Raw genomic sequence first — 18,144 nt, 5'->3', positions numbered from 1 at the left:
GCCCCCTCCCCTCCTCTCCTCGTCCCGCCGTTGCATTGTGGGATAGTGGCGGCGCGGCTCGGCAGCGCCCCCTCCCTCCCCCCGCCCCCCTCCCCCCCTCCCCAGCTCCTTCTCCATCCTCAGGTCCAAGATGGCGGCGGCGGCGGCTCCTCCGGCTCCATCTCCGCCTCCCCCTCCTCCGGCAGGCCCGTGCTGCCCGGGGTCCTGGCCTAACTTCGCCGTCGTCTGCTCCTTCCTCGAGCGCTACGGGGCCTTGCTGGACCTGCCCGAGCTGCCCTTCCCCGAGCTGGAGCGCGTCCTGCAGCCGCCGCAGGAGCCCGGAGACCAGGGTGAGCGGCCCGGAGACCTCCCCCCACCCCTGCACTCCCCGTACGGCAGGCTGAGGGGGGCCGCGGTGCTGGGGGCGGAGGGGGGGCCGGGGCTATTCCCCCCCCCGCCTCCTCCCGGCCCCGGGGGTGGAGCGCGCTGAGGGAGAGGAGGGGCCTGGGATTCCCGGAGCGGCCCTCCGGGGGGAGGGGAGCCCTCTCCCCCCTCTGCAGGGCCCTTCTGGGGTTTTTTTTTTTTGGGGGGGGGGGGGAGCAGTTGTTTCGGGGTAGGGGGGAGCCGCCTCCCCCAGCGGCGGAGCATGGGGCGGAGGTGGGGGACCTCCTCCCTCCCCCCTCCCTGTGCCGGCTGTGACCCCCCTCCCTCCCCCCCCCCTCTGGTTTCTCTGGGTTTGTCCCCGGGCTCCGTGCGGGCGGGCCTCCCGCGGGAAGCAGGATAAGCTGAAATAACTATTATTGTTCAGCCTGGCGCTGGCAGCGGGTCTCTTTCATCTACTCCCTTCCCCTCGGCTTGGGGGTCGCCTCGCAGCCCTCCTTCCCGCCCCCCCCCCCCCCCCATGTATGTGTCCTTTTTTTATATCTCCCCTGAAACAAGAAGGACACGCACCAACACCCGGAGCAACGTCCTGATCTTCTTTCATACACGCACCCCCCTTTCCTCTCTGTCTGTGTGGGGGTGAGGAATTGGGGCGGGGGGGGGGGCACAGAGAAACCCTGAGCCCTCCCCACGGCTGCTGTTGTAGGCCATCTCCTCCCCCCACACACAGACAGCCATTGTGTGCCATCTCCATCCCTCTCTTCTCCTCCCCCTCGTCCCCTCTTGTAGTTGGGGGGGGGGGGGGGCGGGGGGATAAGCTCAGCTGCTTGAGCCTTCCCCACCGCCACCTGAGCTGTGCGAGGTGGAGGGATGGGTTATGCACTCCAGTTTGCTTTCAGGCTGCTCCTCCTCTCCTCCCCTCTCCTCTCTCCAGCAGCAGATTTGGTTGTCAGACTCTCTTAATTCCTGCTCCGCACAATGGATGCAGGAGGGCCCCGACCAGGAGAGCAGCCTGGGGAGGGCTGTGTGGAGGCGGCGGTAGGAATATAGAGAAGAAGGTGCTTGTTGCTCTTGGTCTCTTGTCTCTGTTACTGGTTTAGTTGTTGCCTCTGCACTCTTGCCACATAGGGAGACCGAGGAGCTCACGGCGCATGCTCGGCAAGGCCCCATAGAAACTTCCTGCTGCTGGAGAAGCCCAGCTCAGGGCTGCTTTTGGTCCAACAGCCCCTGCTTTTCCCCCAAAAGACACTCGCTCTCACCTCCTTCCCCACCAACCCCACCTTGTCTGTGCGGGCTGGTTTGATTAAATCGGCACTAGGTACTTTCTCATATAAAGGAAGTTGCTTTTTGCAAAGTGCAGGCGTCCTGTCTTGGCAGTTCGCAGCAGCCGCTGCTGAAATGAATAATGACATATGATGAATGTGTTGTGTCCTCATGTTGTCCGGTGCCTAATCAATGTGAAAAAGACAGGTGTGATCTGCTAACTTCTCAAAACAGGGTTACATTTCTGGAAAATAGGTCTTTATATCGAAATTCCCCAGCACTCCGGTACCTCTTACGTTATATAAAGGGCTCTGTAGAAGAAGCATTGTTTTTGTTAAACTGTTGCAAAACTTATTCATAAAAACCTCCAACACACTTAAAAGTGTGAATTTTTAATGAAAATACTCCTTTAAAAGTGGTGACTGTAAAGAAAACTAGTGCTTTTACAGTGTGACAGAACGTAAGTGGGTGTGTAAGAGTAATTTTCTTGTGTGAACTGCAGAATAAATTAAAAGGAAAGGAGGAGATAGCGACCTGTGTTTTAAGTATATGCATTTGATTAAAAAAAAAATAAATTCCTGATGGCTTATTTGCATGACCTAGTGGGGCAGGGGGTTGTTCAGTAGGACAATGATTAGTGTATAACCCTTTTCTAAAAAGCTTTCAAATTACTTGCATTGTGGAGTTTGTGGTGTTGGTTGATTTGATACTTGCCAAATTTTTAAACTTTTCTCTGTATTGGCCTTTCTGTTTGGCAGGGGACAGGTTATTCTCACTGTTTTAGAACAGTCCCCCCCAGATGGCAGTAGTTTTAGCTTCTGAAAATGTAATCTCTAAACTACTTGGGTTTTTTTGCTTGTGTCTGGTGTAGGTGATGTATTTGCTTGCATTTTCTAATCTGTAAGAAAAATGTGGAGGTGTGAAAAACACAAAGTTGGGTGATTCTTGATAATTTGTGTGACAGGGGTTTTCTTTTTCCTTTGATAAAACCTACTTGATAGGCTTGGTTTGTGGTGCCAGTAGCTGTTAGCTGGTATATTTTATGCTTTTGGAAAAAGGGTTGCAGTGACTAGATTTCTCTACATTATTTTTATTTCCATTAGTTCCCCAAAGTGGTGTTTTTAAGGGTACAAGTCATAAAGTTGGTAGACGTTGATTAAAAATGGAAGTGGGCTTTTTTTTTTCCTGAACATTTGTTATTTACCAACTGTAGGTAGTTTTCCTTGGACAGCAAAAGGGATTTTGATTTCAGTTATATGTGGTTAGTTTCACTTTTGATACCAGCCTTGCATGACAGTGGATTTGCATTGACAGTGATACATAACAAAATCTAAGCAAATAGCTACAAAACCTTGAAGTGTGTTTTTCTGAACTTCTTAGAATCTGGACCAACTTTCAAATGTCAACTGCCAAGTAACGGCTACTTGGAACTCTTCTCCATATTCGTTTTGCGGTCAAGGAAGGGAATCGGTAGTTTGGGGGTTTTGTTGATTACTTCTAACACTGTTTTGATGCTCAGCAGTTTCAAATGGTTTTGATTATTATTTTTTTTAAACATGGCCTATATTGTCTTGTCTGAAAGGTTAATCTAGGAAGATGCCAGTAGAAGTTATTTTCTTTATACGAGGAGCCTCAAGGAGAACTAGAAGCTCAAGTTTGAATGTTGTTCAGTAGTTGTATAACAGCCATATTTTCTTTCCTGTTAATAATTAGAACAAAGAGCTTGTTCATTATTAAGGAAACAAAGTATAACCTTCCCTTACAGGAAAGGATGCTGAGCAGATGTTGACAGCTAGGAAGCTATCAAATATTTCTTAGAGGGATTTTAGATTTTTGTTAAGGCTCAGACAACACTTGAACTTTGCCCTGTCACCTCTCTTACTTGAGAACTTCAAGAGAAATAGTAATGACAGCAGTAGTCACTAGTTTTCCATAGTAGTCTTGACTAGTTTAGATGTCAAGTTAACCTGTATTAGTAGTGGGTTAGATGTTTTAACTGTCTGTACACGGGTATGGTCTTGTCTTAAAGTGTGCAAACCAATTTAAATATGTTCTTTGGGATTTAGTGGGTAATGTAAATCATGCTTGAATAGGAAAATAAGAGTGTCTGCTGTTGATTTCACCTGTCACTATTGAGTGGTGGGATAAACAGGTAGCTGTGGAAATAATCACCTTCTTATGAAGGCTTTATAATAAAATAGCTTAACTTTTCTGGCCGGTGGCTCTTTTGAAAGTTGCAGCTATTCAAATAAAGTAATGAGATCTATAGTTATGTAGTGAAGATTTTATTTTATGAAGAATAATTATCTTTAAGAATGCTTATTTTTGTTTTACATACAATGTTGTGACTTGAGTTGCAATTATGACAATCTTGAACTTCTTTGAAAAGAATGAAGTCAAGTGTCTAATCAAGATGGTGACAGTGTTAACTCACAAAATTTGCTAGTTGATATGTCTCAAAAAGTAAATTGTTTCTTGTAGGATTTATTAAAAAACAAATGTGGTGTTTTAACCCCAGCTGGCAGCTAAACCCCACACAGCTGCTCGCTCGCCCCCCTCACAGCGGGATGGGGGAGGGAATCAACCCACAGGTTTTCTCACTTTTACTTTTTTGAGATAAAGACAGTTTAATAAGTGAAGCAAAAGCCATGTGCGCAAGCAAAGCAAACCAAAGGACTCATTCACTGCTTCCCATGGGCAGGCAGGTGCTCAGCCATCCCCAGGGCAGCCAGGCTCCATCATGCATAATAGTTACTTGGGAAGACAAATGTCATCACCCCAAACATCCCCCCTCCTTTCCTTTTTCCCCCACCTTCGTATGCTGAGCATGAAGCCCTATGGTATGGAACATCTGGTCAGTGGGGGTCAGCTGTGCCAGCTGTGTCCTGCATGCCCTCCCAAGTTCTTATGCCCCCCAGCCTACTCACTGGCAGGGTCGGGTGAGGAGCAGCAAAGGCTTTGGTTCTGTGTGAGCACTGCTCAGCAATAACTAAAATATCCCTGAATTACCAACGCTGTTTTCAGCACAAATCCAAACGGAGCCCCATACCAGCTATTGTGAAGAAAATTTACTCCACCCCAGTCAAAACTAGCACAGCAACCCAATATATGATTTAACTGGAACTTTTGAGGGCTGGGAGATGTCAGTACCCCGGTATTACTGTACTTTGAGATGCATAACTAAGTTAACAATACAGATCATACTACAGTGTGCTGCACTATAGTATCTCTTTTGCCTCTGCTTGCTTCTGAAGGCAAAACTGCAAACTGAAACAAATCATCACAGGAAGCCAGTACTTGTTCTCCTTGTTCTAACAAACATATGCTGTCTTTATTATTTTTTTTTACTAAGTTTTTACTTGCAACAGAGGAGCAGTTGCAAATTTAAATACTAAATATATGTGATAGAGGAGAGCAAGAACTATATCTGTATTTAGGGCTGTTTTTAAGGAACCATGGTATCAAATCACCACCTCCTTTGTAGCTTGAGAATTGGTATAAATGTTAATTAAGCACTTGGTCTCTTGTGAATGAAAATATTAGTAGAATGTTAGCTTGCACAACAGAGATCTAATTTTACACATGACTACGCAAAACACTCACTGGTTTGCCAGGTTCCCTAGTCTGTGAATGGGGGAACCTCTCCCGGGGGTGAATGGCATCTTCCAAAGTGTGTGTGGCTGTGTTAGCTCATGAATTTTTGCAGTTTTTTTCATAGCAGTATGGGGTTTGATTTATCCTTGATTGAAATGGTAACAAATATGCATGCTTTGAATATTCTTTCAGTAAAATAGCAAACTTATATGAAAATCTTGCCAGTAATGATCGTGCTGAAGGTGTTCTTGAAAACAGCAAGTGTGTTTTGGTGTGTGGATTTCCAGTCCGAGGCAATCCTGTATTCTCACTGGAGCTCAGACTTCTTCATCTCCTTCGACTCTTGACAATTACCCTGACAGATTGACCCAGCCTAGAAGTTTGTTGCTTAATTATGGCATCAATGTCTTGTGTTTGGTTGGAGCTTGATAATAAAAACACTCTTCACGTGTTGGCTCGGGTTTAAGTGGTGTAAGAAAAGACATGATGAGATGCAGATGCCTGGTAGCAGGTCCATTTTTTTAAATCTTTTCTCCCCTTCCCCTTTTCTGTCTTTATAATGAGAACTGAGGTTTAACGGCAGGTGCTTGTGGAAAATCTGTGCAAGCCATTTATGGTTTCTTTAATGTTTTTCAATAGGGAATACCCGATACTACGTTGTAGAACTGAAATATATATATACATATATATATATCTCTATATCTCTATCTATATATATATAGTCTTTGGAGCTACCATGCTTCAAAGCAGTAATTTATGTTTTACAAGCTGCTGTAATTTTTCTAAAGCTTCTAGACACCTAACGTCTTTTCTCTTTTCAAATTAATTTGGATGCTGAAGTAATTTGTTTCGGTGGGTTATGTCAGGCATTTTATTGTCATTCCAATACTTCTAGAAAGCTTTACAGTGGTAAGCTTAAGGATCCTTGCCATTTTCTGAAGAAGTGAACAATTAATATTGACTTAAACTGCTGTTGAATATGGGAGAAACTTACCTGAAGCTTTGTAGCTGTTTCATATAGGAAGCCAAAGCCAACCCTATCTAATGACAAGGAGTTTGACAGACTTTCAAGCTCAAGATTAGGTATGATCCTAATGAAAAGGCAGTGAAGCAGAGTGTTCTGGTAATGTCATTGATTTTTCTTGTATTTGATGTTTGATATCAAGCATGTTTGTGTACTATTGATCAGAAGTTATGGGGTTTGATGTGACTCTTAAGTCATGATACATTGCAGAAATATGTAATATCTGCAGTAGATTGGTTAGTATTAAAAGTAGGCAATAAGTGTGTTATGGAAGTACTGACTGTCATGCTATTTTGCTTAAATTTTAATCATTGATACTGTACTTGAGATTTATTAACTAGTTCAGTGCAGAAAGATTAATTCATGTGGTGTCCTCTTACGTAAATGAGCAAGTTCTGACATCTAACGTTGGTAGCACCTGTAATGCTGGGTGGTTGAGTTTATTCGCACACTACGTATTGCTGAATCTTCATTAAACATATTGTGTGGCTCTATCACTATTACAAGCTTGCTTCTGCCATAAAGCTGTATCAGCTAGTCAGAGGTAACGCTTTTCATCTGCGCTGCAGGTCTGAGTGTTCTTATCTTTTCACACTTTTTCCTTTATGAGTAAGAAATTTAACTGCTGTTCTGAATCAGTCAAGTAGTTATCATGTGAATGCAGGCTGAACTTAGTGTGTATACGTGGAATATAAGTAATCGTCGCGTTCCTGCTGCACTCGAGGACTGAACCAAAACATTTATGTCAAAGCCATTAATCTACCACCTGTTAGTAAAATGCAGTATTCTTAACTTAGCAACAAACTATTGGAAAATAAAAGCATGTCTAGTAAACTGTAGAACATAGTGTATTACTTCTGTGCTTGTTTCAGTTTTGAGCATGATGGAAGTGCTACAGCTCTAAGGTTTCTAGCCATCAAATGTAACTAATTTGTTGAAAGTAGCCTCCAGTGGCTGGGAGGTGAAATTCTCAAACAGCTTAAGAGGGTTAAATTCTGAGAAAGTAAGTAGCTGGGGTAGGCATTCTTTTACTGACTTCATGGCAAATAAGTGTCTAATGCAGAATAAACTCTTCTTGCCTACACTTCAGATTAATACGACTTTAAGGTCAGCACGCCTTACCCACATGTACTTTTCAGTTACTTGTTTTAAGTGAATTAAGTTTACCTTGGAATTAGTTAGCTTGTAATAGAGCATGGATGCATATCTTCTTTAACTGTTCCTATTTTCTTAGTTCTTCTGTGGCCAGACTTCATATCTTTATGCACATTGAGCTGGCATGTCAGCTCACCTGAGTGTGCTCTTGTGTTTCGGTCGGCAATTCTGGTTTGAGCTAGACTCCACATCATCTTACAATCCTATATAGAAGACAGGAAAACACTGTACTTCTGGGGAGACAAGCAGTTCGTTCTCTTTCCAGCAGCACTGCCTGTCTGAAAGAGATGACAGAATGCCGTGTGGAATAGAAAAAAGGAACTCGGGATGCTGCTCTCCAGGCACAGATGAGCCGTGGCAGGACATCGGAAGACCCCAGCCAAAGCTCAGCCCTCCCAAGGATTATGCAGGTTCTGTGGGACCACGTGCCTCCATTGAGGAAGGCTGTATGCTTTTGGTAGGCAGCTTTGTTGAATTCCAGCCCGATTTGGATGGTACAGAACTGGAGGGAAAAATTTTGATATTACTCCCAAGTCACAGTCCTAAGGCTTATTTCAGGACAAGTGTATAAGGAGTGGGAATGCTGATGGAAATTATTCTGGCCAGCACGAGATGACATTTACTGAAAGCAGCTCCATGGGCTGTATTGTGGTACATTTGTGTTGGAGAACATTATAAATATCAAATTGAGTTCTGTGTGACGCTATCATGGCATGTAAGCTGGTAGTTATTTTTTGTCAGTGCTGTGCCTTGTCTTTGGCCAACTTGAGAGGTCTGCAGAAGCTGTAAGAGCTTCTCAGAGTACTCTCCCTGCATCCATGTTTGTAGCTCAGGGGCTTCCTGAGTTTTCTACACCTACGATGAAAGCAGTTTTTTTTTTTCTCTTGCTTGTGATTACTTCAAGCTAGTCTGAGAGCAGGTAGCAGCTATGTGTTTGCAATTATTAGTGCCCATTGCCTGGCACACACATGTTCGAGTCCATGCCAAAGCTGACATTTAGATTAGCTTGTTTATGACCTGTACTAAACTGGGAAGGTCACGAGAACTTAGGGAAAACTCATAGTATAGAAACAGAATAACTGTTTGTGATGTTTTCTGTGCTCTTTAGTATCTGATAAACTGCATGCTTCAGGCAGAAACCTGATAGATTTGGGAGGAGGGAAGAGAATCTACTTAGTGACTTGGTAATATTATCCTACTGGAGGCAGAAGACAATGACAGAAAGACTTTGTGTGGGGTGAGGAAGAGGGCAGGAGCTGCTTACTGATGGACTGAACTGGCAAGAAGGGGCAGGTGATGGGAAGATGATGAATAAATATCCTGCTGAAGAACATTGTGGGTATGTGCTCACTGCTGCCTCAAAGGCAGCTGTCTTGCAGTTCTTTGAAAGTATCCATTTTAACATCAAGATCTATCTGGGCCGTACAGCACTTCTTAGTGGTACAGCTGCGCTCCTCCAGGTTTATGGCAGCTGGAGTTCATTGAGGTATCCAGAATTTCATGTGTATCTGCCATAGTTGGGACAAATGTCTTCTGATTCTCACAAGACAATCTCTGTTGTGCTCCTCTGGGAGGAAATGCAGGTGTATGACTGGCGAGAGAGTTGAATTTGCCTTCCAAGAGTATCTTCTGATGCAGACAGACTGGTCTGTGTGCTGCAGAGATCACCCCTCCTGCGGTGCAGAGGCAGCTAGGCTGCCTGCCCGGGCTGCAGCGGTGTGGAGCACCCTCCCCTTGCACTGCAGGCTCTCTTCATCACTCCCTACTTGGACACTAGTGCAGGGGCAGAATAATGCGTTGGTGGCTTTGGCTGTGGAGTTCAATAAAGTCATCTGGTTAGTTCCAAATGTTAAAACCATAGAGAAATAATAAAACTCATATGAAGGTGTGTTAGTTGGGGTTTTGTTTGGGTTTTTTTCCTCCAACCTTGCAGCCAGAGAGAGCATGGGTTATGCCAGTTGTGGAATAGCAAGGTCCTGTGGCTGTTTGTAACACTAAGATGATCTTTCCACCCTATTTCATTACCCTTTCTCCTCTCCCCACTTCTCCCCAAATGAATGAACCCTCCTGTGCTTCAGTTGTTCTACAAACCTCAACAAACCATTTTAACATTAACAAGTATTTCTTAATGGCTTTAGCATTTGTCAGTCTCTCATATATGCAGTTTGCTATCGGCCTGATCCAGTTATTTCTCTTCCCCAAGAGCAAAACAAAGCTCTTAAAGCTTGAGCAGCAGAGAATTTCTCAGAACTACAGCAGAAATTGTGACCTTGTTGATGTCTGTAATGGTCTGGGGAAAACAAACAATTTCTCAAAGTGAGGGAGGGCCTATTTCTAAAGACTTCTGTGTTTCTGCAGCTGTGCTTTAGTATTTGGTTTCTTTCCATTATGATCGTTTAGATATTGTAGTACCTTGGAGAAAAGCTCTGCTTACCCTTGAACTTGCAGGCTTGATTGATACTTGACGAATGGATAGCAAGCAAGTTATACCTCGCCAGTTCCAGCCTTGAAAATCTTTTTCAAGAAAACTGTGGTTCTCAGCATAGAGCTCTGACTTTTTCGGTTGCCTTAGGCTATACCATTTTTCTATTCTATTCTATCAGTTCTGGTTGCCAAAGTCCTGAACCGGTAGCATGCTGAATGAAGTTGGTTGTTTAAGTTTGTGTGAAGTAATCACTTGATTTCCTACTCCACTGAGTGTCCCCCTGGTCCTGCCCTGGCTATTTTCCAGCTCATCTACAGCTATCTAGTAGCACAAGTGCCAGGGCGTGTTCATTGTCTTTTAGTATTAATGACTATCAGGATTATAGTAGTTTCCTCCTGAGAGCAAAATACAGTGGTTCACAGAAGCTGTATTAATTAGTGGGTGATAGAAGTGTGGAAATTTTAGTCTGATCACAGAGCCTGTAGTGTGGCGTTCTTGTAGTTACCAACAATACATTGCAAGAAAGCATCCAAGGTGGAGAGCTTCTATTAAGTGGGAAAACAATCCTTTGAAATGTATGTTTAAGCTTAGACAAATTCTGTAGCCAGACAGTATTAGCTGACTTCCTAAATAACACGTTAGCTATCTGTATGAAGGTTAAGAAAGGTTAGCAGCAGGTAAGAAAACCTGATACAGTAACAGAGGAGCTTTTGGAAGACCTCATCTTTATAAGAAGGGAGACCAGAAGGACTAGTCGTAAGTCAAGGAATAAAACCGCTACATCCTAGATGGAGCATGCTTGCAAAGCTCATGAAGGTATCTGAATGCACGTTTGTCTGACAGACGGGAGTGGGATGGTAAAGATAAGTGTAAGGGCTAAATGTCCCAAGTTTTTCTGCAAAGTAGAAATTGTTTGAAAGGTGGAAATCTAACCCTGATGAAGTCAAGGAGGAGAACGTACTCATAGCTTGCAGTAGAAAGAAGAAAGCTAAAAAGTTCAGGGTGGATTTGGAGAGCATGTGGATGGAGAAGAGGTTTACATAAAACGTAGGTGTCTAAAATCATCAGCTACAATGCGATGATTAAAATAAGTACATTGCTGAGAACTTCTTTGTGTAAGGTGTCATTATTAGGCTAATTCATGCTATCTTTATTGTAGTTACGCTGCCTTTCTGGCGATAAAGATGAAAGATGATAAAACTGATGTGTTAGGAAATGATGTACTGGAACAGGCTGATAATGTGAAAGCATGCTGAGTTGCCAGGATTATATACTTATTTGGCTTTCTGTAAAAGCTTAGAAATACAGCTGGTAAAAATATAGAAACTCAGAGTACAAAGTGGAAAACAGTGCATTTTAAAGAGTCCAACAAAGATTTAGGGAATCAAAAGCAAGGAGCTTTTACATCTGGTTTTGATAAACTTTATGAAATTGTAATTTCATAGTTCTAACATTTGTATTAGTTATTCTCCAAAGAAAAGTATTCTGCTGTTTTCTTTTTGAAAGCATGGGTAGATTTTTTTGAAACATTGATAGATAGATCATGCTTGACAGATACGTATGTATAGATAACAAAGTCGTTCAAGGAGGTCACTGATTAAAGTGGTTGCCTTGTGTTCCACAGAAACCTTACCTGATATGATCAAAATAGTAACTCTCATGCCCAGCCCTTTCTTTGACATTATTCTTTGTGGCAGGAGGAATCAGGTGAGCCATGGACTATGTTTTTAACCATTGCAGTCTACAGCCCAATATGTTAATGCAAGCTGATGTTGCCAGTGGTCTGTGTTCGTGCTGTCCATTTTAAGTTAGGACTAGCGGAGGAGTGGATTTGCTTTCTGTTCATCCCTATATAACCTTCCCTGGCAGAGGGTTAGAAGAACATCAAGGAATGCATCGTACAACCATTCCAGCTAGGTCAACCACTAAACGTGAGTCAGCATCCAAAGTGATCATTGTTCGAGAGGGAAAGCATCATCATAAACCTTAAATTAATTAACCAACAGGAAGCTGGTTGGAAAAAGATGGTTTGGTTTGGGTTTTTTTGTCACTGTGGTATAAATACAGTAGAATTCCTTTTTTTATATATTCCTTTTTTTTTTATGGTATGGGTAGTTAATCTTAATCTTACTTGCCAAGAAAACCAGAAGGACATGATTTGTTTTAAAAAGGTTTAAGGTGAAAGATGGCTAAACCAGCCTAAGGGGAGACACTGCTGGTGAAAAAATAGTATTGTGAATGGGCAACAAAACTGCAAATGAAACAGAGTTGCAAGTATGCCTTAAGAGGGAAAATGTTTGTGATGAACACAACCCAGAATATTTAAGATTACCTGTTAGCTCAACAAAATATTCTGGGTAGTGTTGTGATAGGTCAGAGGAAAGCACCCGTTAACATGGAACTGGAGTTTTAAAATCAACAAAATACCAGATAGCACCAAGAGTGGGCTGAGAATCAAATGTAAAAAAAACTTGGTGGTTTTATTTTGGGTATGTATATCTACCTCTCCTTTTGCCAATTTCTTGTTTGCCTTCATCTTGATTTCAGTGCTCAGCTGTGGCAGCTCCATCTTGATAGGTAATGCACATATCGGTAGATTAAGGAGGACTGTACAAAAGTTTCTGGGGAAAAAAAAAAGTTTTAAAAATGTTACTATGAACCTCAGAGAAGATTTTGAAAAATGTACAAAGCAAGGCTCTTAGAGATTTGCATTCCTTTTATATTGTAAAACCAGAGAAATGGTGCATTGAATGAAATTTAAAATTAATTCAAACTTAAAGGCCTTTCACGTGTTCTGTAATTACAGTTGATTGCTGCAAATTATTAGTGAGGCTTAAGCTCAGAAAGACATTTAGACACTAATGAATATTGACTTGTAGTGAAAATATTTTAAAATATAGCTAAGAACATGAAGTTTCTTGCTTCTAAGTTAAGCCAGGCTCTTGACTAAAAAGTGTTTAGAGATAACCTAGAGGCAGGTGATTTTTCTGGGTGCGCTGTGGGTTTTCGTTACCCATGTTCTGAAACAGCAGATGGTGGTCACTGTCAGGTTGAGTGCTGGGTTGTATGCACAGTGGCTCATCGTTTTCTTTTCCAAATGCTATGCATAGGCACGTTTCTACTGCCAACGTTTGCTTTCCATTCTTTTTACCTGTTTTGCGCTGTACAGGAAGGGAAGGATCTTCTGATGTCACAACTGTTAGGTTTTTCAGATACCGTTGTGTTTTTGGGAAGCCGGTTCAGTGGAAAGACGTAGGTGCGTGTTCTATTGTGGCACTTTCCTTCTTGGCTGCAAGTGAGCTGCCAGGCTCTTCCCCCATCCTGATAACATCTACCACGGTTGTTTAGGTTGGAGAGTTTGCACCTCAAACTTGGGGTTTGAGTGATGGCAGTATGCAGATGGTAGCTGGAAACTCATCGTCCCTTCAGGCTATTACCTTCATCTGTCTTTTTAGCTCAGATTAAAAGTTGTGTAAAAGGTGGCTGGCGGCAACCGCGCCTGAGTTATGGAGAGGTAATGGCACTGCTGGTCTGGCAAAGCAGCCTGTGGCTTGGAGGCTGCCTAGCCAGACCGTAGGTGAGGGTGATCCCAAAGCTAACAGTCTTGGCTACCCCAGTGAAGCTGCAAGAGCCCCAGAGTTATAACCGTTTCTTGCAATTAAAAGAATTAGATTAACAGGGGTAGATATTTTAATAGTGTTAGCAGGTCAAAACATGACTTTGCTTACAGAAGTTTATACTTCAGAGTTGGATGTTTCAAGGAATGAAACTTACGTGAATCCTCACTTTGTGTGCGATTCAGTTACCAGCTTGCAAGAGGCCACATGTGGTTTGCTTTTTCTTTACATTTAAAGAAGTCTTTATTTGAGACCTAAGCTTAAGTTGGTCAAAAACCACACCGTGGTTTTGTGTACTACTGGCACTTTGTCACACAACTGTCTCAGTTTTGTTTCTTAAATTTCTATTCTCACTGGTTTCCTGGGTTTCTTAAACAATGCAGAATGACTCGTGCTGGCTTCACCTTTGAAGTTTGCTTATGCCGATCCTTAAAGAAATCTTATGCTCACATAGTGCTGTTGTTGTGTAGAAAAATTGAGTACCACTCAGTAAGCATTTGGTATTTTACAAGTTAGTCACTGCTGTATGTTTAGGAAAATATAAAATGTTTATCTTTGTAGCATGGTTACATTCTTGTACTGCTTTGGGGTCCAATAAATGAAAAAAAAATATTTTTGTTGGGAGACCTAATTTTGCAAGACTAGGTTTTCAAAAAAAGGTATCTGCAATATTTGACAGTTACAGAGGAACCACCAAGAAACATTCACCTGTTGATATTCAGTAAAGTTTTTGTGGAAATGAAAGATGAAATTATGAATCCTCGAGTATAGATGAGACTTATTTGAAGCGCAGGTTGGATCACCAGTGACTAGGGAAAAAACCCACTATTTTTAAAGTGGAACCCAAAAAAGGGCAGAAACATCTTTGTAGCAGATCTCATCTAATACCTTAAAAAGGATAAACTTTGTTTTGGGTATTTTCCCCCCACTGAAGACTGAGGAATGATAACCTCTAACCTTAGTAATGAAACTTGTTTTAGAAAAGTGATTTTTATTCAGCCTGCTCTGAATTTTTTAATACTGCCTTTTTATGTAAGTAAGAGGTGTGGAATAAAGTGGTTTTATAGTATAATTAACATCCTTCTTCTCTTAATGGTGAAGAAAACCCTCAGACAGTACCTGAGAAATTTAGCAAAATTGACACCAGAGTTGTGTTTCTAGTAACTAAACAAAGTAAGAAATTAAAAAGCATTTAAATTTGTCCTTGTCATGTAAAAATAGGACTTACATTCCACTTATCCTCTAACAGAACACATTAAAAGGAAGTTGTTACATTTGTTATGGCAATGAAGCTGAAGCCTTCTTAACTACTGATGTATGCAACTCTATGTTCACATTTAATCTTGATTTTTCACTTATTTCACTGCAGTGAGGATACTTTAGTTTAACATAACATGATACATGCTTTTTCACTTGAAGTTACATGCTGCCATGCTTAGAGGATTGATTTTGTCTCCCAGAAATGTCTGTGCATGGATAAACCTTACGATCGAAGGTCAGATCTGCAATGGTAGTTCTGTCTAACGGGGAGCAGAGAGCTTAGGTAAGGAACAGTTTAAGAGCGAGATGCACCCCCCAGTAATGGTAACGCTCCTGTATCCCCAAGACCTTACGTACATTGGTTCTCACTGGAAGAACTTGCCAGACACTCTACAACAGACTTAATCTCACCGAATAGTTTAGCAGAGCTCAGGTGTTTACTTTAGGATGAGCTGACTCTTCCCAAAGTGTCTTTCTTGCCGTGGGTTATGAATGGATTATACGGAACTAGCTCAGGTGTAAATGCCTGCATTTGCTTAGATGAACCCTATTCCTATGCTGCTGCCCTTTCCTAGTTTTTAATGGCAAAATACCAAAAAAATTCTGGGAGATAGGAGCAGGGACTAAAGCTCAGGCTCACGCTTCCATTTCTTCTCTCTTTGGGCCCTCAAATCTTGCCATTTCTTTCCTCGCTGCTTGCCTTGTGACTGGGCCACCCTCCTAGGAGTGGGAGCTGTAATCTGGAACCTTCTGACAGCGAACAAAGGCACTGGGTTCAATTTTAGCACTTCTTGGGTTGCTGTGTAACTACTTGGTGTTGGATCAAAAGGTAAACGTCGCCATCTCGACGTCTTTAACTTCTGTCCCTTCCGCTGGCGGGCCCGGGTGCCGCCGCCGCCCTGCCCCTGCGCCCAGCCGGGCCGGGGCTGTCCCGGGGCCGCGGCCGGTGCCGCCCCCGCTGTCCCGGCCGCTGCTGCCCCGCCGGGGGAGGGTCCTCACCCCCTGCCCGGCCCCAGCGCGGGGCCCCCCGCGGGGCGCAGCCCCTCAGGCCCAGCCGGCTCCAGCCCCCCCGGGGGCACCGGCCCTGCCCGCAGCCCGGCCCCGGCCCGGGCTCCTCCCCGCGGGGCCACGGGCCCTGCCCGGAGCCGGCTCCAGCGCGGCCCCCGCGGGTCACAGCCCCCCGCGGGCACCCCCTGCCCCGGGCTGCGGGGGGGAGCTGCTCCCCCGCGGGCTCCGTGGGCTGAGGGGCACAGCCTGCCCCGCCGGGGGCTGCCCTGCCCTGCCCGGCCCTGCCCTTCCCCGCGGGCTGCCGGGGAGCCTCTGCTGCGGCGCCCGGAGCCCCCCCGGCCTCCTCCGGCCCGGCCCGGCCCTGCCCCGGGGGGCTGCGGGGCTGCTGCTCGCCCCTCCCGGCCCCCCTCGCTCCCGCCGCTGTTGCTGTTGCACAGTGACATTAACTTTTCCTCCTTCTTAAATCAGTGATCCTGGAGGTGCTGCCCCTCTCACTGACGACCCGCCACTGGCCAAGGACCGGCCCATCTTGGAGCCAGCTGGTTGGCTTCATCGGACATGGGAGAAGGTTCCGGCAGCTTCCCACAGAAGCCACCCCTGTAGCCCCCCCACTATCAAACCCCAATACACCGACAAGTGTGAACTTCCATTACTGTAATGGCCTGCAGATGCCTCAGTCCAGACTGAGTTCTGGACTGAAATCCTGGTTTCAGTACTGACCTTTCCAGAGAGGTGTTGCGTTGCCAAAGGTGTGCTTCCAGCATTTCCTGTTGTAGAGCTGAAGGATCCAGTCAGATCAACCCGCCTGGTTTTTTACTAGGACTCCTAACTCTGCTTGTGCTTTCTGTAAAGACACCTTGGTGCCTAACAGGCAGAACAGGGCACCTTACCTCTTCTTACATCTCTGTGGCATGGGTAGGTGTGTTCTGCAGCATGCTCCCAGTGCCGGAGCTGGGCATGCCAAGTACCATTGGCTGCAGGTTTTCCCTGCCTAGGTCATCTTCTAGTGGAAAAAAACCTACTAAATTCTTCCTGAAGTGGATTGATTTATCTTAGTGTTTTGGGAAGCCATGGAGCTGCATTCTTGCACAGAGGAGCTGTGAAGCACTCCAGAGTCCACTACTGAAGTGTAATCTGTGTGATTACTTTTCACCTTTGTCATACCTACTGTTTATTTGAGAATTATAATGACACAGTTAAGTGCTAAGGAAGGAAATTAGGAGGATTTTCTGCTCATAATGCAAGAGAATCCCAGAGTCACTTTAGAAGATCTTATTTCCTGATTTTTACTAGCCAGAATGAAAGATACATGTGCTGTTGTGTCTTCTGTTTGTAGGCAGGGGTCCCAGCAGTTTCAGTCAGGTGATTGCATATGCATGAATTAAAGATCAGCAAGTCAAGTGCTCTTGATTTTTAGGTGATTGAAATGCATGGTGTGGTCAGTGCAAGTGCTTGAACTGTGAATTATGTCAATCTGTTACAACGTCAAATGTTTTGAATACCTGTTTTTCAGTGCTTGTTTGCACGTTGCTAAGGTAGCCTGATTTTTCTCACTCACTGCTCCTGTGTCCAGAGTTTGTGGACTGGAGCCCATTTTTTATTCAGTACATTTTTTTAGGCAGTAAACTGGGCTTTTATTTGCTGTCTTTTGTTTCTGGGCTATTTCCAGTTTCTAAAATAGATCGTGTGCTATTTTTTCCTGCATTGTTTTCAAAGTAATTTTCCTTTTTTCCTACCTCCATTATTTTTATTGCACAGTACAGCATACTTTTTTTTTTCCCCTAAACTTTATGCCTTATTCTAACATCAGTCTTGCTTTTGTTAACCTTTCTGCTGTTGCTTAATATATCGGCTTGAAAAGCCCTGAACGTTGCTAGGAACTTAATAGCCAGAGAATGAAGCAGAGGGGACTTGTGAAAGATTAAACCATCTTCTAACTGCTAAAGGGCTGCTGAAAAACTGTGTAGGGATTTTGTTTTTAACTCCATCTTCAAGAATTATGCTGATGACAACGTGTATGATTTTTTTTTTTAAATTACAGTTTTAGGTATAGTGAGAAGGTGACTGGTGGTTGTGTAGGCATTGGAGAGTGTAATCAGATTGATTTGTGGGCCATGGAAGAGGGTAGAATAAAAAAAAGAATAGCAGGAAAGGGTGCTCAATAACAGTTTTGACAAATAGGTGATAAATTCTAAATATTTGATAATAATCTCGTAGCTAAAATCAGAGCTGAATTTTAAAGTCACATCCCAGTTGCGGTGAGGACTAATGCAGCGAAGTCAGTTTGCAACTGATAGCAAGGTCTGTTAGGTTGGTGACACAACTTCTACAGGAACTGCGGGGTGGAAAAGGCTTTTTGGTTCCAGTTGAAAGCACTGCCCACGTCGGGCACAATTCCTTCGCAAGCGGCAGTGAAAGAGGTGGTGTGCTGGGGTCCC

At 43.8% G+C, this 18,144-nt stretch overlaps 1 protein-coding gene across 2 annotated transcripts in view; it reads left to right on the top strand.

The window, feature by feature from the left end:
• Positions 1–82: 82 nt before the first annotated feature.
• RSF1 (remodeling and spacing factor 1) overlaps positions 83–18,144 on the top strand; it is a 61,080-nt gene continuing 43,018 nt past the window's right edge. For both annotated transcript variants that reach the window (XM_056326999.1, XM_056326998.1), the window contains exon 1: positions 83–329. In XM_056326999.1, the coding sequence (XP_056182974.1) occupies positions 131–329 (199 nt within the window). In that variant the 5' untranslated portion in view covers positions 83–130. The remainder of the gene's footprint in view (positions 330–18,144) is intronic.

This window comes from Falco biarmicus, chromosome 2, assembly GCF_023638135.1.
Source record: "Falco biarmicus isolate bFalBia1 chromosome 2, bFalBia1.pri, whole genome shotgun sequence".
NCBI lineage: Eukaryota > Metazoa > Chordata > Aves > Falconiformes > Falconidae > Falco > Falco biarmicus.
This window is presented reverse-complemented; position numbering and strand designations above follow the sequence as displayed.